This window comes from Prionailurus viverrinus, chromosome D4 (genome assembly GCF_022837055.1).
Source record: "Prionailurus viverrinus isolate Anna chromosome D4, UM_Priviv_1.0, whole genome shotgun sequence".
Classification (NCBI taxonomy): Eukaryota; Metazoa; Chordata; class Mammalia; order Carnivora; family Felidae; genus Prionailurus; species Prionailurus viverrinus.
This window is the reverse complement of record NC_062573.1, coordinates 21,443,810-21,467,984: the sequence shown is the minus strand read 5'-3', so window position 1 is coordinate 21,467,984 and position 24,175 is coordinate 21,443,810. Positions and strand designations below refer to the sequence as shown.

At 45.2% G+C, this 24,175-nt stretch overlaps 1 protein-coding gene across 7 annotated transcripts in view; it reads right to left on the bottom strand.

Moving 5' to 3' along the window:
* The window catches only part of ABCA1 (ATP binding cassette subfamily A member 1), a 324,881-nt gene that overhangs the window by 77,756 nt on the left and 222,950 nt on the right, over nucleotides 1-24,175 (bottom strand). For all 7 annotated transcript variants that reach the window (XM_047829340.1, XM_047829344.1, XM_047829338.1 and 4 more), the window contains 4 exons: nucleotides 23,462-23,555; nucleotides 19,329-19,470; nucleotides 17,927-18,045; nucleotides 1,115-1,236 (listed from right to left, as the gene is read on the bottom strand). In XM_047829340.1, the coding sequence (XP_047685296.1) occupies nucleotides 1,115-1,236; nucleotides 17,927-18,045; nucleotides 19,329-19,470; nucleotides 23,462-23,555 (477 nt within the window). The remainder of the gene's footprint in view (nucleotides 1-1,114; nucleotides 1,237-17,926; nucleotides 18,046-19,328; nucleotides 19,471-23,461; nucleotides 23,556-24,175) is intronic.

Here is a 24,175-nt window from a genome sequence, read left to right as displayed (position 1 = left end):
AGAGCACTTGGCCTGCCATGGTTTCCAGTAAGTTTTCACCTACTGCCAGACACGCAAGTGTACTTCAGTTTTCCTCCTTTCTCTAAGTAGTCCTTGTGGTCAGCCTACCTTCAGTATCGGTGTTTGAGAGCACCGACCACAGAGAGATTCTAATACTATGCAAGGACCACCTCCATGCGTAGGATGCCCCTTATTTTAAACTGACCTGATGGGACAGAGATGAAACTGGCAGGGGGAAATGGAAATTATGCTAAATGCAACTGTTTTAACAACACTGCTGCCTTTGGCCCATCTCCCGACCATACAACTGGTAAACACAAGGCATATTTTTTTCTCGTTTTATAAGGGCAAGCAATAAGCACATTTTTCTAATTTTAAAAATTCTACATCACATAAAACGAAGACTTTTTTTTTAATCAGGCATAAACATTTCCAATGCTTCTGCTTATTGTAAAGATATAAGCTAGTGTGTAGACAAGAGACAGGCTAAAGAAGCAGTGCCCCTTTCTGCCAGAGAATACACTGGAGAACCTTCTATGAAAATCGAGAGCCATGCAATCAGGGTCTGCTACTCACAGCCCAGGAGCTGTATGATATCCAATTATGCCAAAGGAAGGGGTCTGAGAATCTAAGGTTAAAATTCTACATAAACTACCATTACTTCCTGGTTTTACAAATTAAGGGGAAAAAAAAACATTTCTCCTTATAGATTTTTTTTGTCCATCATTAAAGGAAGCATCAACTTTTAAAATCTCCTGTCTTAGATTTTATAGATAGTTGCTCTGATCAATACTCCTCAACTCTGATTACCATCTCAGAACTGTAAAAGAAATTTTTTTTCAAATGTTTATCTTAACTTGAATTCATCTCCCTTCCCCTTTAGGGGGATGTTATCAACAAATGCTAGTTGACAGGCAGGAAACCAGTTTTATCTCAACCAGCTGGCCCACGACACCAGGCTGCACATTCCACTCTCTGGATGGTGGGGCAATGCCAGCCTGGGCAGAGAAGTGAAAGATGGTGAAGGTGAACTTGAGCACCATTACAAAGACAGGGACTCTCAAACAATGTAACTGCCATCAGCCCCCCAAGGAAGCCGAATCTTACAGCTTACCTTGTGGAGACTGACATCAGCCCCCAGCATTTTGTCCACAGTAGGCCTTGGCAGAGAGAGGTTGTAAGTCAGGAATCCAGAGAAGGTTTCATTGTCCACTAGGAAATCCTGAAGCTTCAAGCCTGCCGAGAAATAGTATTTTATTTTCATTTAATAAGTTAAAAAAAAAAAGTAGTCAGCACAATGGGGCAGGTGGAGAAAAATAATATTGATGGCCTCATTTTTTTTAACTATTTTTTTCTTTTTTCTTGTCTTTTTTTTTGTGTGTTTATTGAGAGATAGAGGGAGAGAGGGAGCATGCACATGTACAGAGAGAGAGAGAGAAAGAGAGAGAGAGAGAGAGAGAAAGAGAGAGAGAGAGAGAGAAAGAGAGAGAGAGAAAGAGAAAGAGAATGAATCCCAAGTGGGCTCCACATAGCACAGAGCCTGATACGGGGCTCAAGCTCACAAACCTTCAGACCTTGAGCTGAAATCAAGAGTTGGAAGCTTAACTGACAGAGCCACCCAGGTACCCCCCAATGGCCTCGTTTTAAACAAATTGATAGCCACAGGTTCCTGGCTTAAGCATACAGAGAAATGACGTTCAGGGAGCTTTGCTTTACAGGAGAGATGAAAAGAATGTCTTCTGAAGATGTGTAGAACCACAGTCAGCGTGTGCTCCTAGCCTCAAAAGCACCTCCACACACTCACATAGCTTTTCCTTGCTTTTCGAGGAAAAAAACCAAACCCTTTAGGTGATCTCACCCGACCCATCTGAAATTTGTGAAACTAACACCCCTGCTCCTGTCTCCCCAATGCCATCTCAGTTACAAATCGGAGATATTTAAAGCCTTAGTCCCACAAGCCCCAGGGGCTGATTTTCTCTTTTGCAGGAGAGTTGTTCCTAAACTTGAGTAGGCATCAGAATCACCTGAGGTCTTGTTAAAACAGATTATCGGTCCCCACACCACCCCCAGAGTTTCTGATTCAGCCAGCCCGGGATGAGGCCAGAGAATTCACATTTCCCTTGAGCTTCCAGGTGATGTGGATACTGCAGGTCTGGGCCCCACACTTTGAGAGCCACTGGTGTGAAGCATTACGCATATCAAAGCACTTTGACCGATGTGGTCTCATTTTAATTCCAACTGTGGAACAAATGATACAGAGCTCCAAAACCCAGGTCTGCCAGGCTTTAGGAAAACACAGCATATATTTAAAAATTCACCCTGCTACATGACTGGATTGGTACGGGGTTTCATAGAAAATCCTTTTAAATAATAAACCTTCCAGGTACAGTCTGGTAATTAAAGCAGAAAAGGCACTGGCCGGAGAAATCCTCAAGTTTAGTCCCTGGAGTTGGAAGCTGTGCCTGGTGGTATCATTTGGGTACTTGAAATCATCTTTCTGACACTCAGGCTTTTTTATCTCCAGAATGAGAGTTTTCTAACCAGATGTTTGGTGGGACCCTCCTGACTCTGAAATGGTACAGTTTTCCCTCCCCTGTTTCATGTGTCCACTTCCCCTTCTGCCCCACCTTCTTAATAACCCAACTTCTGTCAATAAAGAGAAAACCAGCTCATCACAACCACGTGACTAAGCAATGCTCATTCACAGACTGCAGCCCACAGGCCCAGGCACTAACAGACCTCTAGAGGGCAAACCTTGCAAACCCAATCATTTAACTGAAGCAAAACAGAGGTGTGATCTGCAAATGGGACTACAATGTGAAGCTTAATACTGGTTGCTGAAGGAGGTCATGAGATAAAGCAGGAGGAGGCCACAAAAGCTCAACCAGACTCTCATCATTGCTGCCAGATCCAGGTCTGTTCTTAAGCAAACTTTAATAATTTAGAGTTCTAGAAAGGATAAATTAAGCACGATTCACATCTTCCCATCTCTAGAGAAATGACTGTCCGGTTACACCTGACCAGCTAACGCCTATTTATTCCTTGTGACACATTCAAGAGGCTGTTCTTTGCCCAGCTAGTGTCACTCCTCAGACCAGGTGCCCCTGCAAACAGCAACCAGCCTGCTGCTTCCATAGGTGCACCTGCCTGGTGCTCCCCATCACATATGACACTATACTGTTACCACAGGGCTCATTCCTATAGTTGCCAAACCTCAGAGCACCTCAGATTCACTTAGGAAGCATACTAAAATGCAGTTTCTTGGGCCCAATTCCTAGAGATCCTGAAATAATGGATCTACAGTGGGACCTGAGAATCTCCATTTTAATAAGCATTCCTTGTACTTCTAATGTAGGGAGTCTGGGGACCATACCTTAAGGAATGTTGCTTTATTTGCATATTATCTCCACTGGTATACAGAATATGTGTTGTTGCTTTTTAAGCAAGCTCTACACTCAATGTAGGGCTCGAACTCACAAGAGTCATGTGCTCTACTGACTGAGCCAGCCATGTGCCCTCAGAATATGTGTTTTATTTCTGTATCCCTGTGCCCAGATCAGAGCCTGGCAAAGAACTACTGGTCATTACAAAAATAGGATGGCTGGATAAGAAATAATAGGAGGTGGGATTAGGGCTGGGAATATTCCAAAAGTATTTGAGCAGCATCACAGATTTCCTTTCAGTTGAGCAGATCCAAGAAGGGCCCAGAAATATCAGGACAATTCTCAGGCTACACCCCAGGAGTAATCAGGACCCCTATCTTAATATTCCCAGTGACACAAAGTAACACCCAGGTGTTTACCCCTGTGGTAGGGATAAACGAGAAAGAAGGTAAGAAAGCTAGTAGCTTCAATTGAAGCCTGGCATGAAAAGCCAGACACTGACCATTGTGGAACAATGGGGAAAACACCACAATGGGGGTCAGAAAACCTGGGCTCTGTATCCATTTATTTGCCAGGGTATCTCACCTAAGCTGCGTCTCCACTGCCTTACTTATAAAACAGGGGTTAAAAAAAAAAAAAAAAGAAAAAAGACATCTCTGAGCCCTGTATAAAGCAGAGTATACACATGAGCTGACCCTCACTGACTTCATGAACCACAAATTCCTCCTGAGCGTGAAAAGCCAGAGCAGGACATGGACACTATGCTAGGGAACTTCACAACAGCCTCCTCCCTCCAGAAGAGGGTTGCTAAAGTGTGGGAGGCTGACCTAGGCTGCACTTGCAATGGGTCTAGGTCATGAGCAACACTCTTGAGACCAGCAAGTATGTTTATAAGACTCTTATGTTATGTCAACAGGCTCTGCGAATGGCAACAGCTGGATGTGATCTATCAGTGAATCCCCTGGATGAGACAGAAGAACCAAGAGGCCAATTAAATAGTCAACAACCCTTGGCAGTGCACGTGCACAGGGTGGTGAGGTCGCTGGGTCAGGGAGCAGCAGGGAAGGCCAAAGATCCCTGCCTACAGAGAACTTGCATTCCAGTCACATGTGTACCACACATGGAGACTCAGATTCACACCCCACCACCACCACCAGCTACAGCCAGTGTGGACAAAGAAAAGCAATGTGGTACGGTGCACTGGTTCTCAACTTTGGCTCTGATTAGAAACAAATAGGTAGTGTTACAAAAATCCCAATGCCTAGGCTACAACCCCCCAACATCTACTCAGAACTTTTGGAGCCGACACCCAAGTATCAGAATTTTATACAGCTCTCCAGGCAATTCTAGCTGAGTCTGAGAAACAATGGAGTGGTAGAAAGATCAGGGATGTGAGGCCAGAAAAACCTAATTTTGATGCTGGACTCTGCTGTTGATTGTGCCTTTGAGAAATGCATTTTGCCTTCCTGAGACCAACTTTTCTTCCCTAAGAGGTAAGGATAACATTATCACCACCTTTCCAAGATATGAGGATTGGAGGTATTCACAGGTAAAGCATGAACAGTGAATAATAAATGGTAATAATTTTGTGATTATTGAAAAGGTGTTTTTTTTTTTTTCACCTGACTTTACCAGTGTACTCTAGTGAAGTATAGGGAAAAGGTAAGGACACGGTCCTTGCCCTCAAGGAATTTTCAAGGCTGATAAGGGAGATGAAGAGACATGTCAATGAAGCAGAAGGAGGAATGAGAAAGCCAGAGGAAGGCAGTTCATGCCAAGTGTTTGACCAAGATGAGACTTGTCTGCAAGTGCTTCAGGCAGCGGGGAAGAGTCTGGCTGAAGCCAAATTCTGGAAAACGACAGAGGGCCAAAAATCTCTTTTGAGGTTGTGGCAAGTGAGATCTCTCATCATGGCAGGGGCCAGGACACCCTGTAGCCATAGTGCTATGTACTTATAGGTTCTAAATAAATGTTTTTCAATGAATAAATAAATCGACAAGCAGATAAACATAGAGGAGATTTCTCAAAACCTAAGATTTGGGGAGTAGAATGGGAGAGAAGGGAGGAAGGCATGTAGTGGGAGACAGGAGTGAGGTGGCTTTGTACCTCTGGTCTCAGTTTTTTCCATTCTGTAGTTGGCAAGAAAATGAGTGGAGAAGCCAAGAATATGGAGAAAGTCAGATGTATGAAACAGTCCTTCTTCCCCTTGTCCTAGCTAACTCCTACCCTTTTTTTTATGACTTGGCCCATGAGTCACCTCCTCCAGGAAGCCTGCCCTGACTTTCCCACCTCAAGCTGGATTAGGTAGCTGTCCTCTGTGCTCGGTTGGCCTCCTGTGTTTCCCTCAAGCAGCACTCAGACCGAGCTACAGTTGTCTGGGCACCCATCTTTCTTGCCAGAAGAATAGAGCCAGAGCCTTGAGAGCCAGGACTTTGCTGTTTCAAAGCACAGCAGTGCCCAGTACAGGGGAGGCACCGGAAGATCTGAATTCAAGTCCCAGCTTTGCTCTCTCCTCAGTGTGCAGCCATGAACTTCACTTTTCCCCTTTTCTTAATCTCTCTGGGCAGGCCTCAGTTTCCTTAGATATAAAATGGAGCTAATAACATTCACAGGTTGTCACGAAAACAGAGATCAAGAATGTGAAAGTACTCTTTCAGAGGAAAAGAGTTAGATAACTAAGAGGGTGTACATGCTGTCACAGAACACAGTCATCACAGAGCTGGACTGGTCACTAAATTCAGCATGAGCCTCTGCTGCCCACAGAGAAGACCAAGAGTCACTACCCAGCCGGAGGCCAGGAGAACTTTCCTACTGCAATGCCTCCAATATGAACTGAAATACTCCATCCACTGAACTCAGCCCCCTTGGTTGTGCCTGAAGGAGCAAACAGTGGCCTGTCCATTTCCCAAGAGCTTTGCTTTAGATGCAAAAAGGCAGGGCAAAAGAAAGAAGAAACAAAAACAAAAACAAAGACAAAAAACCCAATTCAGGGGTTTGGAGTCTAAAGAACAAAACAAGTGAAGTGTGTGTTTGTAGGCTGAGGAAGAACAGAACAGAATCCTCAGTTTCTTGCCAATCCTCTGGGCCAGGCCTCGCTGACCAAGCTTAGGAAACACTTCCATGGCAGCCAGGGGAGAGGCCCCGCACACGGCAAGATGCTTTCATGACACTATGTGTTTCTTCTGCTTCTCTCCGGGCTGACTGAGAGCAGCTGAGGACCGGGAAGGGCAAGGAAGGCGGGGCGGGCAGGAAGGCGGAGGAGGGAAGCCTTCAGCAGAGCCGGCTGGGGTTACTCTCGGTCAGTACCCTCCAGTCCCCAGCTCAAGTTTCAAGATCCCTGTAGTCTCTTTTGTTCAACATGAAAAGGAACCACAGCAATCAGCTGCTTGAGAAGTGGGTGGAGGAGGCAAATGAAAAAAAGAAGTCCAGAAAGAGATCCGTCAGCATCCAAAGCTCAGATACTCTTCTTAAAAGGACCCCAGGAGGGTCTCCAGCCCTCACCCTGTCAAATGGGCAATGGGCTGGAGGGGACCAGGTCAAATTCTAACTAGTGGGAAGCTTGTCCAGCCATATAAACAAAACCTTGAGAAAATTTCTTTGCTACAAAAGGGCTGGTAACAAGCACACTCAGGTGCTTTTTGTTGTTAGGGTTTTGTTTTGTTTTCCTGATGTTAGGTCTCTACTTCTCCAAGGATTGCTACTGCCTGCATCCTAGAGATGGCTGGACCCTCCTTCTCTGGGAAGACCAGAGCTTCTCTGGGAATTTTGGGGCTCTGGACAGCGAAGCAAGGCACGGTGACTGGCCGCTGCCTAGGTGATCCCTTAGGGCAAGTGAGAGGACGTCGGGAGCTTGGGGTGTATGTGTGTGTTTTTATATATATAGCTTCAGAACCTCTCTGCCATGCATCTGGGCCTGGGGTTCCCAACCCAGGAAAAGTTTTCCTCCTTACAGTGAGGGCTTGCTGAGGGGATACCAAGATGTACCCAAAGAGTTTCAGGTTCTAGAGTCTGGCCAACCTGGTTCAAACCTCAGTTTCAGAATTTTCCAGTCATGTGGCCTTGGAGAGGTTACTTAAGCTCTCCGAGCCTCCACTGTTCTATAAACAGAAGTTTACCTTTACAAGGAGTCTGGGTTATTTTAAACAAGTTCAAAATAAATGCCAATAAAGTCATGGACAACAATTATGTGAAGGGGTCCCAAGAGAAACCAGAATATTTAGGGTTATGCTCCCTGAACCCTTTGAGGCAAGTACTGGGGAAGCCAGAGTCTTCTCCTGAGACCAGTGGGAGTGCTCTAAGTTTAGGAACCACATATTCCTTAAAGTATTTTACACGTAGGGTTAACTTGCATTAGTTCAACAAACTACTAAATGGCTACTGAACCCAAAACACTAGTGCTGTGGTTCAAAGGAGCAGTATTTCTCAGTGCCTCTTGAAGGCAGGAGCCTGTAACAAAAGAGATGCTATATAAAGACATGGTCCCTGTCCTTGCCTTCCAAGAGGGGAGGGAGACAGGATCAGATGAGCAGACTTGTGAGCCTCCAGCCCTCTCTGCAACTCCACAGTCAGTCATCACTGAAACCAGGGGGTGGAGAGAGACCGCTACTAAGGCAGCGGCACACCCATGTCTTCCTGAGAAGCAGGCAGGGTGGGCTGTTGGCAGTCCCTGAAATGAGGACTGATATCAGCTGATAAGAACCTGAATGGTAACCAGGTCCCCAAGGAACCAGTAGAGGGACACCTGGGTGGCTCGGTCAGTTGAGCATCTGACTTGGCTCAAGCCATGATCTCACAGTTTGGGAGTTCGAATCGCACATCGGGCTCTCTGCCATCCGCAAAGAGCCCACTTTGGATCCTTTGCCTGTCTCTCTCTCTCTCTCTCTCTCTCTCTCCCTCTCTCAAAAATACATAAACATTAAAAAAAGAAAAATAACTAGTAGAGACTGTGGCCCCCGGGGGAAAGGGTGATGTGTTAACACTGGCCAGGAGCACTCCTGATGCAGTGAGGCAGTGGGCACAGTAGGCTGGCTTTGGAAGCCCAGCAGGAAATGAAGGTAATGTGAAATGAAAGGTAACCGAGGAGGTAACATTGGCCCACATGAACTCTTCACATGAAGAGAAAGCGAGGAAGAGACCAGCAGCCAGTATTAGACAACGCAAGAAATTAGCTGAAAGCACTCTGCGTGTAGAATACTTTGTGAAGGCCAGGGAGGTGGGAAGGTGGAAGAAGGTGCCCAGAAAAGGCAAAGAACAATGAGAAGGAAAGAAGCCAAAAGTATGAAGAAGCCCAGAGTCCAGAAACAGGAAAGACTGAACCAAATAGGAAGGGTGGAGAGAAAAAGAGCTGGGAAGAAAGAAAAGAGTTTGAGGCATTAAGTCCTCACTGATGGCCAGTCTCCAACTGAAAATGCGACCAGACACTCCTAACACCACGTGGCATGGGATCAGAATTGGCCACAGGACCCCGAGAGGCCTAGGGACACGGAAAGGAAACGAAAGGAAACGAAAGGAAACGAAAGGAAACGAAAGGAAACGAAAGGAAAGGAAAGGAAAGGAAAGGAAAGGAAAGGAAAGGAAAGGAAAGGAAAGGAAAGGAAGATGAGGAGACACGGTCGGAGAAGGGATTCCTTCCAGGGCTGAACTAAGGAATAATTGTTAATATAATGCATAAACTAAGGAATAACTGTTATAGTATAAATACCTTAGTTTTCCCTTATTTTTAAAATGAATAAAATATGTTAAGGGACAAAGTAGTGATTTCTAGGCAGAGGAAGGCAATTAGCATTTACCAAGCATCAGATACAATGTATGTGTTATTTTCTAGAATCCCTAAATAAAGTTTACAAGAAATGTAGTATTCCTGTTTATCAAATGTGGAAATAGCCCCTTTGTGACCCTTGAGATCCTGCTCAGGATCACAAAGCAAGCAAGTGGTAAATCTGAATTCAATCAACTCTGGCTTAAAAGCTTTGGCTCTTTCTACTTTATGGGGAATTACAATGAATCACTTTACTCTTTAAAATCACTTCATTACATTTTTGGCATCAAAAGATGATGATGCCACCCATGCTTCCTGGTATTGGAATAAGGCAACATGGCAGCATGGTACGGTGGAAAGATGCTAAGCCTTGGGGTCAAACAGACCCAGATTCAATTTACAGCTTTCTTCTGTGATCTTAGGCAACAGACCTATCCCTTTTGAGCCCCAGTTGCCTCGTTAATAAAATGGAGATGATAAAACCAATCCGCTAATGCCACTGTAAGCCTTGAATGTAACAATTTATTAAAATGTAAAATGGCATCATGACTTGGTGCAACTTCATCTGGTGGACAAGGTGTCACTCCAAGATTGCCTTTTGTGCCTCAACACAACAGTGATGAGAAGGCAAGAAATAGAAAGCTTTTAACTAGAAGCACGTTGGATTCCCCAATTGCTACCTGCCTCCCACGGGGTAAATAAATCATATACTGGAAAAGCAAGACACATGAAACACTGTTCTTGATGCTAACCATCCAACTTTTTAAAGGCAGGCTGACGTTACAGGGTACACGATGTCCTGTAATTGAGCGTAATTGTGTTTTCTATTCTTGTCTGGTAAAGCTGACCTTTGATTCGATTTAGTTCAAGTAATATTTCAACATAGCAGTACAGCACTGTATCCACCTGATTACAGCCTTGCTGGGGCCAGGCCGCTACCCTGGATGGAAACTAGCGCCCTGGGCTCTGGGACACAGCCTAGCCATGACAGCTCTGGGAAAACGTTCTTGTGTTAGATTGGAAAGATTTCAAAATATGAAACCCAAGGCCCCAGATCAGGACTTTTGACAAGTGCACGCAGAACGTGAATTGCGATCACGCAAAGATTTCAAGGAATTTCCAGTCTGATGACATATGTGTCAACATATGTCATCAGATGTCCCAACGACATGACTCACGGGGGTGGGGGGGTGGGGCGCACAAAGGGACAGAAAGCAAAGTTTGGGGCTGCAGCCTCAACTTCAGTGGCTGTCCAAATGGTTCAGGCAGGGAAGGAGAAATGACGGTGAGTCACGGGATGTTCTTTGTAGATGGGCCTTGGGGAACATTCCACCCATGCCTGTTCCCCATGAAGCCGGGAAGTGGAGGAAGTCTGACACTTCTCTCAGAAGCCCTCTTGTCTCCTTGTTGATCCAGGCCCATCCACGCCCAATATCCTGTGACCTTGGGAAAGTTTCTGGCTCCCCTGGGCTGCTCTCTTTAGGATGCAGTAGTAGCAGAGTATGAACGACTGAAGTTCCAGCCCCTTTCCTCCCCTTGCCAGATATGCTTCTTTGCGAAAGTTACTTAGCCTCTCTGAACTTCAGCTCCTTCTTGCATATAACGAGGAACAAAATTCCTAATCTCACATGATGGTTGTGAAAATGCAGTGAACTAAAGTCTAAGCCTGGTGACTCGTAGGTGCCAAGCACTGCACTGAATGCTTTACCCGTATTAGCTGATTCGTATCTCCATTTTGAGGAAACTGAGCCAGAGCTGTTATGGGATTATCCAAGGTCACAGAGCAGATAATCAGAAGAGCCAGGATTTGGAGACCAAGTCAGCCTGGCTGCCCAGTGTTCTCTTAGTGCTAAATTATACTGCCCAGCGGGTTTTTATAAAATGATGATTTCATATCTTCTTCCTCAACTCCCTGCAACAGCCAACTACCTTGCCATGTGACCAAAGTCCGCCCTGCCCTCTGGGGGATCATGTCTTCTTGACTTTCAAAGATCAAAGCAGAATCAAAGGTCCACATAGTGAGTTCTCAGCGTTACCAGTAAATCCAACAGTCAGAAAGTTATGGCCCTTTTCCTTAAGTAAAATCCAGCATAACCCTCAGGACTTACAAAAGTCTTACAGAGCCACACGAGAAAGTCCAACAAACCAGATCTGTACCATGAATATACAGAAAATAATAGCCATGCCACTGACATACAAAAATCTAGCTGAAGGGATGTAGAAGCTAAAGACACAAGTCAAGATGTTGGGATGCATGCATTGCTGCCCTGACCACCCCCCTCCTCTTTCCAACTCTTGATCTCAATGATGCGGCATGTCCTCCAAAGGGACATCTCCAGCCCAGTGACAAAATGCCCAAAGTTCTTCCTTGTCCTTTCCTGGAAAAGTTTTCATAAGCTTCAGAGGGCTCTACATTCTAGACAGAAGGCATTGCAGAAGTCTCTGAATCGGAGGCCACAGGAGGCCTGCACTGGGAGACGCTGAGATGGTACCCCAGGCCATAGAAAGAGCCATGTACGCTCTACCCAACTTCAGGGAGCATACTTCTCAGAGGAGTACCACTCACATGGACTCTGGTGTACATGGCATCCACAGAAATGTGTAACTTGCCAGCCCTACATATAGCTTGAAAGCCATCTCTCAACTGTCCCACCTACTGGCCTGGCCTAATTCATGAAGCAGGTCCAGAAAATAATCTTCTGAAGTCCCACAGAGTACCTACTGAGCTTTTCTGTTAAAGAGCATTATGGTGGCTGTAATGTGAGACTGGGCTTGACACCTGGAGAGCTAAGATCTTGGCAAAGGATGGAAGTTGCTGAATCCCTTAGGCAGGGGAGACTGGGGCATCCAGCCACCACAGAACCTACCCACAGCCTTGTCCATCTGGCCAGGCCATAGCAGATAAAGAGAGAGAACCTCCACAGTACCTCCACAGGTACAGGAATTGTCCTGGAGCAGCATGAGCAATGGTGAGGCTGAGGGAGAAGCCATGGTATATGGCAGTGACAAGAGCCTAGCTAACTGTGAAAATAGAGGAGTTGGGAACTTCTTATAGGGGATGTGAGGATGGTCCACTCAGGAGGGCAAGAAACCTCAGCCCCAGGATGTGCATTTCCCAACTTCCAGCCAAGCAGAAGTCCTGATCCTGTATACGGAACAAAGTCAAGAGGAGCCTGGCCTCATGGTGCCATCTAAAGATGAAGGAGAGTCAGTAGAGAACATTCCGGCATTGGGGCAAAGATGATGCCTGAGCAGAAATGTTCAGCAGGAAGCTGGCTAGTAAGCCTGGTGGGTAGGACTAAGCAATGCATTTAAATAGCTGAAAGGGAAATAAGCAGTAAAGACAGAACAGAGCAAACATCTTCTCCAGACCAATCCTGATCTGAGCAGCACCAGCCCCACTGGGGAGGGCTTGGCTCTGGCCAATGTGCTAGTCACCCCATCTGAACATGCCTAATTCACCAAAGAGGGGCAGGTGGACTGGAGTGGTGACAGAGCCTGAGGGCAGGCACCAAGGAGGAGGTTGAGGAAGGTGGCAGTTCTTCCTGCCCCCCCAAGAGCCTCTGACAAGAGCAGATGCAGGTTTGTGAGGCCTGAAGCTGACACACTTTGGGGGGGGGGGGGGACTCTCTTTATGAAAAATAGTATTTTTTTAAAAATCCTACTTTGACAATTTTTGATTGCTAAGACTCCTACCAAGTCCTTGACAGGGGGCTAGAAAGTGAAACTTCTTTAGCTTCTCAGTAAATCTACTTCCAGTCTCCCAGGTTCATGGGAGCACTTCCTGTAAAGTTCTGGAAGGTAAACCTTGTGGAAAAAAGAGACCCGAAACTGTCTTAAGAACTTCTGTCATTATTATTTACAGCCCAGTTGACTTGGGTTCACATAAGGGAATCAACTTGAAAATCACATGTGCTGGGATTTTACACTTCTCAAAGTACTCTCACTTGACCCTCAAAATACTCTGTGAAGGAGAAAAGGCAGGTATTTTCTCTCACTTTTATTCTCCAAAGGTCCACTGATGGCTTGCCATGTGTCTGCTACTGTGCTAATACGTGGGGGAGAGTCATGAACAAGGCCCAGTCCTGCCCTCAAGAACTACAGTCTAGGGAATAGTCCACATCACTGGGTACTCCCAGGTGATCCCCCTATCCAAGTACTGACCAAGTTTCTAAGATGAAACATTTTCAGGCTGTTTTGCCAAAGTCCCAATTTCAAGGCAAGGAAAGGTGAGGCCCAGAGAGGTCGAACAAATTGGTGAAGCCAAACAGTCAGCCAGGAGCAGAAGGGGAAATGAACCAAATCAGATTTATTGTGTGTCACCTATGTGCTGTGCCTCCACCATTGGCCATCCACAGATGTCATCTGATTTGATGCTCAATGACCCTTGGGGTAGCTAATCTCTATGTTCTAGGTAAACGGAGGGTCAGAGATAATCTAAATATGCCCAACATTCACAGATAACGAAGGGTAGAATCTGAATTTGTTCCCCAAACAAATCTTAATCCAAAGCCCCAAACTCTTTCTCTTACACCAGCATTTTCCAATTTTCCATCATTTACAAACTGCTCTCACAAGTTTTACCATATGCACATAAAGCTATGTATTCTTTAAATTAATTTTCTCTAGTTTACATCCTTCTATGCAATAATCCCCATGAAGTTGCAATTTGATATGGGTTAAAATTAAAAGTTGTCATCTGTCTGCCATTGAAATAATCTCAGATACTACACAAAAGTCATCCAGAGAAACACTAGTCTTTGCCAGTCTGCATCTCACAGAGACAGAATATAAATCTGTCATTTCTTCTAGAGTTCCTGAGAATTTGTTCAATTTTTATATTTCCATTGGGTTGCAGTCATGATAGGGACTTAGGAAGGATGAATGTTCCTCATATGGACTCCCAAACATTAATTTAACCACTGCTTACCCTGTGTGGTTATAGGTTTAGGAAGAAAATAATAAAATGTCCAACAAGTTCCAGTGATGAAGAAACAGGGTGGGGACCCTCTGTAAGGCTTCCTACATGGGTTTCTCATTAGGATGGTTTCAAGAATAATTAGACTTGTCTATGATTTAATTCTGAAAATTAGAGGCCTTTTCAGTTGAAAGATCATTGGAACAGCACAAGAAAGAGAATTCTGTAGAAAGAGAATTTCATGGAGCAGCACACATTTAGCTGTGTTCCATTCCTAGATTAACCTTCTGGTGGCTATGCAAACTTGGAAAAGTTCCTCCCCCTTCTAAGTCAGATTATTTTCTGGAAGTTCCATATGAACAGGGGCCATATTTGTTTTGTACATCTCTGTGTCCCAGCACTTAGAACAGTGGTTGGTACATACTACGTTCAATAAATATTGGCTGAATGATTGAATCAGTCAACCCATTTATCTATAAATGAACTAAAAGACCTCTAAGGTCTAATCCAATAAGTAGAAGTAAAATCACACTCTCTAGCCCAGGAAACCATGGGAATAGGAGGTAGTATCTGAGTAGAGACCCCCATAAACACAAATTATCTGTGGATAGTTCAATGAATCTAGCAGATACAAGCTGAAGTAAATAACAAGTCCTTCAATTAGATCACAGGAGCAGGAGTCCAGCACAGACGACACCACAGGCTGGTGAATCCGTAAGAGCCTGAGCGATAGTGTCCAAAGGGGCTATTAGTCTCCAGTGGACTGATCCAAACCTCAAGCCTTGGTTTATAGTTATTAATGTCTTGGATGAGAACAAAGAGAGCTATTTATCAAATTCCTACATGACAGGCAACAGTAAGAAGCAGCAAATGTACACATGGCAAAATCAGAATCTAAAATGGTTTGGGTAGGACAAAATGACATAGGGAATTAAAAAATGTAAAATAAAAAAGAGACAGATTATTTTCCCTCTCGGTTCAAAACACCAACAGCATGATTAAGAAATGGAGAACAAGTAATTTGCAATACCGTGTATTTAAAAGACTGTAATTTTGGTTGATTGCACATGGAATAGAACTCAACAGTGTGACGTGGATGCCAAAAAGTCTAATGCAATCTCATATTGCATTAACAGAAATATAGTTGCTCAGAACAGGGGAGGCAAAAATCCCCTTCTACTCTGCGCTGGAATACTGCTGTGATTTCTGATAAACTTCAAGGAGGACATACACATACTGAAACACAACCAAAGGAGAGGCAGAAATAGGAGAGGAAAAAACAATCCAGAAGAGGAATGAAGGACATTTAGCCTAGAAAAAAAATCAAAGACTTCAGGAAGAAAGGGGGGAAAAAAAAACACAAGAGCTGTCTTTAAATATTTCAAGGGAAATGGAATTAGCCCCACTGTCTGGAAGGTATAGTGGGAGTAGTGAATATTTTCTGCTAATTAGAGCTATCAATACCCAAAGTGAGCTGCCATGTGAGAGGTAGGTCCCATTCAGGAAGTAGGTGTGGAGCAGAGAAGGTTGATGAGGGCACGACTCCAGACCAAGGGTCTGTCCAATCCCACCAATGGCAGGATAAGAGGGCTAACTAAGCCCATCATACTGTGAGTAGGGCTCTCAGTGCAGATAAACACAGGGCTCTCGGTCAGGATGTACGTGGACATACCCCAGGCTCGGATTCTCTCTGAAATCTACAGTGCTATTCGAATTTGGCAAAAAGTTACTGATTTCGCCTAGGAAGAAACGCCATCCCTGTGCATTTCCCTCCATTCTGAGGCCCAGGTCAGGAATGCAAGACAGGCAAAGAAAGGTGGAAACAATTTAAGTAGCTGCAGCACAGAAAAAGGAATGGACCAGTGAATGGAGACATGGGTAATAAGCACTGGCATGATATAATCAAAATCATAGGAAACCCTCTCTCTTCAGAGCTTTGCACAGAACGTTTTTTGGACATAGGTTTGTCTTCTCTTCTCCACCCTAATTCATGTCTCCAGCTGCTCAAAAAGAAAAATGGTTCTGTATCTAACGAAGCTTCCACTAAGATCTGAAACTCTGCTTAACAACTCAGCCCCATCAGTAAGTCTGTTTCTCCAGCCATGAAGTTGAAAGGCAGAAGAGGAAGGCCAGGTGCTCAGAAATGCCTCACTGACACCTACGAGTAATACTGGCTCCCAGTTATTACACATCTACTACTGTGCCAGACACTGTGTTAGGTTTGACATTTTACGTTGCAAGCTACCCGTTATTTTATAGCTGGAGAAATTAAGGCTCAGAGGGGTTTTAAGTGGTTTGCCCAAGATGTCACCACTTCAAAATAATGCTAGCTCATATTCACAAAGTGTTTTCTATGTGCCAGGTGCTGTTTTCAAGCAATCACATGTTACTCCCCACAACAATCCTACGAGATAAGTTCTCCTATTGTCCGCATTTTACAGAGGAGGAGAGTGGCCTAAAAGGGCCTAAATGACTTATTTACAAAGTCACAAAGCTGCAAAATAATATATCCTACACGGTCTCTCTGTAGTAGGAGAAATAACCCTAGCTATCCTCTGGTCCAGCAGACAGGGACCCTCCAGATGAGAAAGGACTGAGACTTTGGTGGCTGTGACTATGATTGGTGCTGGGACAGACACATGTGTGCAGGGTTAGGGGCCTACAGGGCAAGAGGATGGCCAGGCCACACAGCACGGAGTGGTCAGCCAGGAGCCCCTCGCAGCCGACCCAGGCGGCTCAGCACAGCCACACCTCTCTTGAGGGGAAGCAACACCTGCTCCATGCCACCCACACACGACTCCGTGTGTCATCAGTTCCCACACTGCTCACTGCCTCTTCTCTTGCCCAGCGAAAGCATGGTTCTGTCTTCCCAAGAAAACGCTCCAAGGCTGGTTGAAATTCTAGCACTTTACACCATTTCTTCTTTTGCCAAGTGGGTCACAAACTGGGAGGCTTTTCAGCAGAAGCTGACCCTCCCCAGCCCTCCCAAAACACCAAACTCAGTACAAAGTACTGTCTCGGATGGAGCAGTGGCAACAAGTGGCCCATGATGGGGAGTAATAACATATGACCAACATTGTTTAGAACCACAGGGTGATGATAGAAAGCAGACCGACTCTCGGTCGGCTTCATTATTGCTTTGCAACTGTCTACAGACTGTGTATACCGGGACTGCCTGCACTCAGGAGACGGCTACCCCCGCACCACCCCTCCGCCCCCCGGCCCCTTGGCCGCCCACTGCCTGCCTGGAAGGCTGCTCCGTGACTCTGACTTGTGCAGCTGATCCCTGAGGCAGCAAACCACCTGCTCCTCAGACACTTCCTCAGTGGCAGGCGAGAAACTACCCAGGCACTCACCAGATCGCAGATAAAGACCACTCTTTAAAATCAGACTTCAAATGCCCATCAAACTAAACCGAATGACCAGGGGGAAGATGAGCTGCATTTCCCTTTTAGAAATAAAGGCTTAACTTTCACCTATCCATACCAAGCTGCAACTCTAACCGCTCTTACACGCATGTAATTATCCCGTCTACAAATGTGCCCATTTGCAGCAACCATATGCACAACCCCAAAAAAATGAACTTGGCAGCAACCTGCACCCCCCAATTGTCCTAATGCTGGGCCTGTGCCATTCCTCTCTGGGGATTTTTCCTCTGTCCCCAGGAGGAGGCCAGCAAATTCACAGTGGGCCTCGTTTCTTCTCAAACACCTCCTGCAGAGAGGTCTTATGGCCCAGCCACTGAGGAAGAAAGCTCCCCAGGAAAGAGCTAAAAGGAACAAGTGCCAGGCCATCCGGGCTGCCATCTCACCCCCGTGCAGGTCAATTTCCAATTATGAACCAACACACAGAAGGCTTTGTGCTTACTTGAGTTGTAATTCTCAATCTGCTGTAATGTCCTTAGAACTTGGTGCATGTCCTTCATGCTGGTGTCTTTCTGACTGTATAAAAGAAGCCGCTGAGCATCTGAGAACAGGCGAGACACACTGTAGGAGGTGCAAGAAAAGAAGAAAAGCCCCAGTTAGACCAGCTGCCACTCTGGCTTGGGGAGAGTACCTGCCAGGAAAGCATGCCCCAGCCTGGCTGCCAGGTCTCCTGTGGGCCAGCTCCGGTCCCCTCCTACCACTTCCCACCCCAGCTCCATGAATACCCCATGCTCCCGCCCACCTGGCACAATCCTTTGCCCTACACGCTCTTCCGTGTGTGCACACAACCAAATCTTATCACCCTGCAAGGCCCAGCCCATGTGCCTCCTCTCCAGGAAGCCCTCCCTTACACACACACACACATCCAGGGCCAACTTATGCATGAGACACAGTAGACACAGTGCCTATGGCCCAGAATATTCTTAGGGGTCCACAAAATTTTTTCATTTCTTTTAAAATCAGAATAAAAAATGAAATTCAGAAATTCAAATGAATATATATGATGATGAATTCAACCTAGATTATATCCATTTTTTTTACCAACAGTTATAAAAGGGGGTCCATGAAAGCTACAAAGCCTGAGGTCCATGAACACTGTAATGTGGCCCTGCCTGCCCCAACTGCTGCTTCCTCAGAACTGTCCTAATACATCTCGTAGAGTCCTTTGTCCGCTCCAACTCATGCCACGGTTCTGTGCATTCCAAGAATCTTCAATCTTCAATCTTCCTCACTTCGCAAACACTTATCAAGTCCATACTATGTCCAATATTGAAGCCGGGAGCCAGGGATACAAAAGCAAAGGAAGCAACATCCTGGTTGTCAGGGAGCTCATACCCGGGGAAGAGAAAGACCTGCAGACATAGGGACACTGCAGTATGACAGGGCAGTGACAGAGTAAGAGCGGATCTGGAAGCAGAGGACCAAATTCTCTGATCCTTAGCCATGCGCTCCTTGAGGGCAGGCCCCCTCCCATGCTCACCTCTGCACCACCTCCCCCAGCTCCGACAGCAGCCATTTCAGATGCACAGGAAGTTTTGCTAAATGAGTAGGATAATTAATGGACAGAACTCTGCTATGTCTCCCCTTCCCTACTTATTGACCAGTTTCTAGAAATATGGCCCCCAACCACATGACTCTTAACTACATACTGTTACTCCTAAAATGCACCAAAGTAAGGTCCCCATAGTCTTAAATCCTGGTGGCAATCCTCCCAGCCCTCATTCTTCAAACCTTTACAAAAGCAATTCACTCAAATTCAACCATTCAAAATTCTCTGGAGGTTGAGAAAGGAAGAAAAAGTATTAACTGACAAGTTTGGAAAGAAAACCTGATATAGTACTTACATGGATTTGTTAAAGTTTCCAACAACTCCAGGGGCCTCACCAGGAGTCGGATAACGGAAACAAGGGTTATTGGCATTACAGATAATCCCCTGAACCCAAGGAAGCGTTCCTGCAGAGGGCATGGCTTTGTTTGGAAAGTGGCCTACGAAATCAAGAGGAAAAACACAAAGAGAAACATTAATTCTTGAAGTGATTCCGGGACTTGATAGGAACCTTTATCTCTTTTGGTTCCACCCATACATTGCTTCATCCCAATTCTGTCTGTCCCATTACCCACATCACAGAGACCAGCCACCTCTGGACACATCCTACCCTGAGTCAGAAACTTGGCATCAGATAGTAGTTCTTAATCTACTTGACATCACCTGGGGAATGGGATTCAAGGCCCCAGTCCTGGGGAAGTGATGACAGTAGTAGAGGAAGACCATATACAAAAAGTGCCTGATGTGTAGCAAGCACTTGGCCATCATTATTCGACCTTCCACCTCCTGCCTTACCTTTCGGAGATGTGGAGGGGCCCTGGGAATGACCTTATTATCCAGTTCCTTCATGCTCTAAGGAAACCACAGCCAGATGAAGTGTCAGGTGAAGAATGCTCAAGGAGACAGCGGGCAGGACTAGGAGTAGAACCCACATGTCCGTGATCCTGATCCATGTTCCTTCCCTTATTCCTGAGGTACTGTCCTCTGTTGGCCAAACATCTCAGTTTCTCCTCCTCTGCCAGCTCAAAAGCTCCTCAAAGGCACCTAATAACCATGCTGACTTGGGATCAGATGTCATCTGTGAAGCTATATTTGTTGTCATTGCTGTTCTGTCACTTATCAAAACACTGAGCCCCATCCCATAGGTCACCCCTTCACTCTTCTTTCCCTTCATTATAGAGGCGCTTCTTACAAACAGCATGACTGGGGAGACTGAGGCTGGTCCCATGTGTCAAAGTGACAGATCGTGTGAGGTTGTCAGCTACAGGTGCCCCTTACGAGGATCAAGATAAATGAACCCTGGAACCAGGAGCTTTTAACGTGAGAACCAAGCATGTGTGGTTTGGACAGAAAGGCCATGGCTCCAGCTTTCATCATATTCTCTGGGTTATCTGTGATCCTAAAAGAGTTAATGGCCATTAAAAACAATGGCTCAAAGCACCTGAGTAGCTCAGTCAACTAAGTGTCCAACTCTTGATTTTGGCTCAGGTTATGATTAAAGGGTCGTGGGATCAAGCCCTGCATCACGCTCTGCACTGACAGCTCGGATTGTGCTTGGGATTCTCTCTCCCCCTCTCTGTCCCTGCCCTGAATGCACACACATCTCTCTCTCTCCAAAAATAAATAAATAAACATAAAAAAAAAAAAAAAAAAACAGTGGCTCTAGGTGATGAAGAACTATGTAGCTTTACAGATTTTGAGGTCAGACTAACTGGGTTTCACATCTAGTCCCCAAAACTTGCTAAGTAGCAACTTCAGCCAAGCTACCGAACTCCTACCTCGGTTTCCTGATCTGTAAAATGGTGATAAAAATACAATCTACTTCACAGAGCTGTGGTGAGTATTGCATGCATTCTTACAGGCAAAGCATGTATCAGAGTGCCTGGCACAGGGTAAAGGCTCAATGAGTGAGCCTGTCAGGATTACTGAGGCACTGTGGTTGTGCACCTACAACAGTACTCACTCTGCTACTGTCCAGCCAGGAACAGCCTCTCCACCTCACAGCTACCACCATCCTCCAAAGCAGGAATCCTGTTTTACTCATCTTACTCTTTTCATACAAATGTGCTAACAAAGTCTACCCAGAAGATAAACTATAGCCAGGAGTTTGCTACCCTTTGCAATTTCAATATTGGGGTCCTTCTTCCTTTTTCTTCCATCCATAGTCCAACCAGAGAGGCAACATCCAAAGCAAGGATGTGACAAGATCTGATCACTGTGGCCAACCTTTACAGGGACTCTGGCCTGTTGAACATTTACTCAGTTAACCTCCTTATCTCCCTGTTAATAGTTCAAGGAAAACCAAACAAGGTCCCTTGCCTAAGTCAGCTGCTCTTCATGCAGGTGAAATTTATGTAACCCAACCAAACGCTCGAAGAATCAAGGGATTCTCCTCTTTAACCTCCTGGAGATACTTGGCACCAAAGACAGGTTAATGTTGGTCCAGGCAACACAGGGCAATGGAAGGCAAAGTTATTTTAGACTGATCCTTGTGGAGTAAAGCAAAGACCATTTCCTATAGGTTGTATCCCCCAATGTGGGGGGGGAAAAAAGCAGGATGGGGACTTGGCACTGGGTATACAGGAGGACAATCAAATAGTATAATGGACTCCCAGGGCCCACAGAAGTGATTACGACCTTAATGGCTCTTGACCAAATCGGGGAAGATTTATGGGGAACGGTTATACACCAATCCTTTATTCCCAGAGAAAGACACTTCTGCAAGCTTTATCTGAGCTCTCTGTTCTTCTGGCTATGTCCCTAGAAGGTGGTGAGAGCAGGAGGTAAGGTTGCAAGAAGTACACAAAGGGGGATTAAAGTCTCACCTACCTTCTGTAAGAATAGGAACTTCACATTTCTGAGAATCTATAGTCTACATCCAGAGGGCTCTGGGTTAAGATTTCACAACTTGTCCAAGAGCACAATCTCAGCAAGTAGTGTAGCAAGGATCCAAACAAACCCCAATTTGTCTGATGCCAAGGTCTGCGTGATGGTCTGCAAGATGTTCTACTACACCATCTTGCCTGTTTGTGATCATTCCTGAGAGATTATAGCCTAGCAGATGAAAAAGCGGAGTTTTCCCTAAAATGTGTACTTCAGTGAAGCTTAGGGTAATGATTCAATAAAATCAAACATGCATTCATTCACTGAACTTCAGGGCACCAAAAGAAAAAGCAGAATTACCTCCCTGGCCCACAAATTGAGCGTAGATTTCATTTTATGCTCTTTTCTTTTTTGGTGAGATCAGAAAAATGACATTTGGTAGAATGTTCTTGAGGTTTTGTGGTTTCATGTTTTTGTTTTTTTAACTTCAATAGGTATAATATGCGCTAGCAAATTAGCAGGTAAATAACGGTCATTATGTGCTGTGAGACAGATGGGACCAGACCAAGAACGCAATTAAAAGGTGACCCTAACCCCATCTCTTCCCAGAGGAACAGTATCCTGCAAGCCTGTAGAGCTGACAGGATGTGAGTTGAGCTGGTTAATGGTAGGAAAAGTCATGGAAACAATGGAACAGAGATCCCAGTTAAACCTCCCACATAAATATTGACCCTTTAGACGGGGGCATTTCTGTAGTCAGTCCATCCAGCACGCCTAGCCAGGAGACAAAGACGGTGATTGCAGAACAACACAACAACCACATGGGGTAGGTGCTGTCATTCTCTTAGGTACAGAGAGGCTAAGTCACTTGCCCAAGGTGATATGCCTAGTATTGTAACCAGGATTCAAACCCAAGTAACTTGACATCTAGAGCTTGTGTTCTTAGCCATTACTGTATTTTCTACACTCACTATTTTAAAGGCCACCATCCAAACACATGATTGGGAGTCTGATGATTTGATCTTAATTTCACCTGTTACTTATGGGATATGTGACCTTGGGCAAGTTCCTGCACTTCTTGGAGCCTCAATTTACTTACTAAGAAATTAAAGCAATAGATAACAGTGAGGAGTCTATCATACAAGGTTGTTATGACAATCACACAAAAGAATATTAGTCAATCTGAGCAGTTCTATATAAATGCTGCTTAAAATTATATGTTTCCATGATTTGCAAAATGTGCAGTAAAGATGTAATGCATATGAAGAAAACCGGCAGGGTCCAGATGACAGTTGAGTTAAGGCATTGCCCCAGGAGGCTTTTTTAATCACCACTTTCCGACTTATGGGTAAGGTTATTTTACTTTCATGATCTAAAATGGATGAAACAGATGTTGGCTATTATTATAATTACTGTTATCACCATTCGCTAAGACTGAAAATGGTTTCCTGAGTTCACGCCTTATCAAAAAATTAGAAGCTTTTCTGTTCCAAATCATGTGTGGTATTTCCTAAAGATAGCATCTTGGGACAGGTCAAATGTAGCCTGTGTCCACTACCTGGATTTTGCTTGCCAGGGGAGTCTCAGGCAGGATGCTCAGATACTTACATTCATGTTGTTCATAGGGTGGGTAGCTCAGCCGAACAGAGATCAGGATCAGGAAGATAAATAGGGGCCAGGCCACTTCCAGCAACAGCTGACACTGAGGGGGGAAATAAGACAGAGTGCTGTGAATTTAAAAAATAACATGGGTGCCTAATGCTCTTGGGCTTTGGGAAATCCACAGCAAAGTTAATTAAACAACTGATCAAATCTCCTGCCTCTCCTACCACTCTCCAGGCTTTAACAACACTGAATTGTCTACAGTTCTCATGTTGTAACCTATTACTCCATATCTCTGTGTTCTCCTCAAGAAAGGAAAATGCTTCCTATCCTGCTTCATCTGGTTCACTACTTACTATTCATTCTTCAAGACAGACTTACTCAGGCATCATTTCCTTTACTAAAATCTCAGACTGATCTTAGAAGCCCTTCTCCTGTAATAGTAACCAGTGCATATTCCTCCCAGAGCCTTTTCCTCCAGCCCCTGTCATCTATCCTCCAGGCCAGTCATCTATCACTGGCCTCCTCACCACAATATGAGCACCCCCTGAAGGCAAACACTCCAGTCAGCTTTGCATTCCCAGCCCTGGGACAGTGTCAGGTAGGTAAGGACCATTTGTTGAAAGGAGAAAGCCAGGCAGCCTGCTGTGCTAAACACACCATCTCTGCTCCTTTGTATGCACACAAAGTTGCCCCCCATTGGGCTGAGAAAGGTCTCCA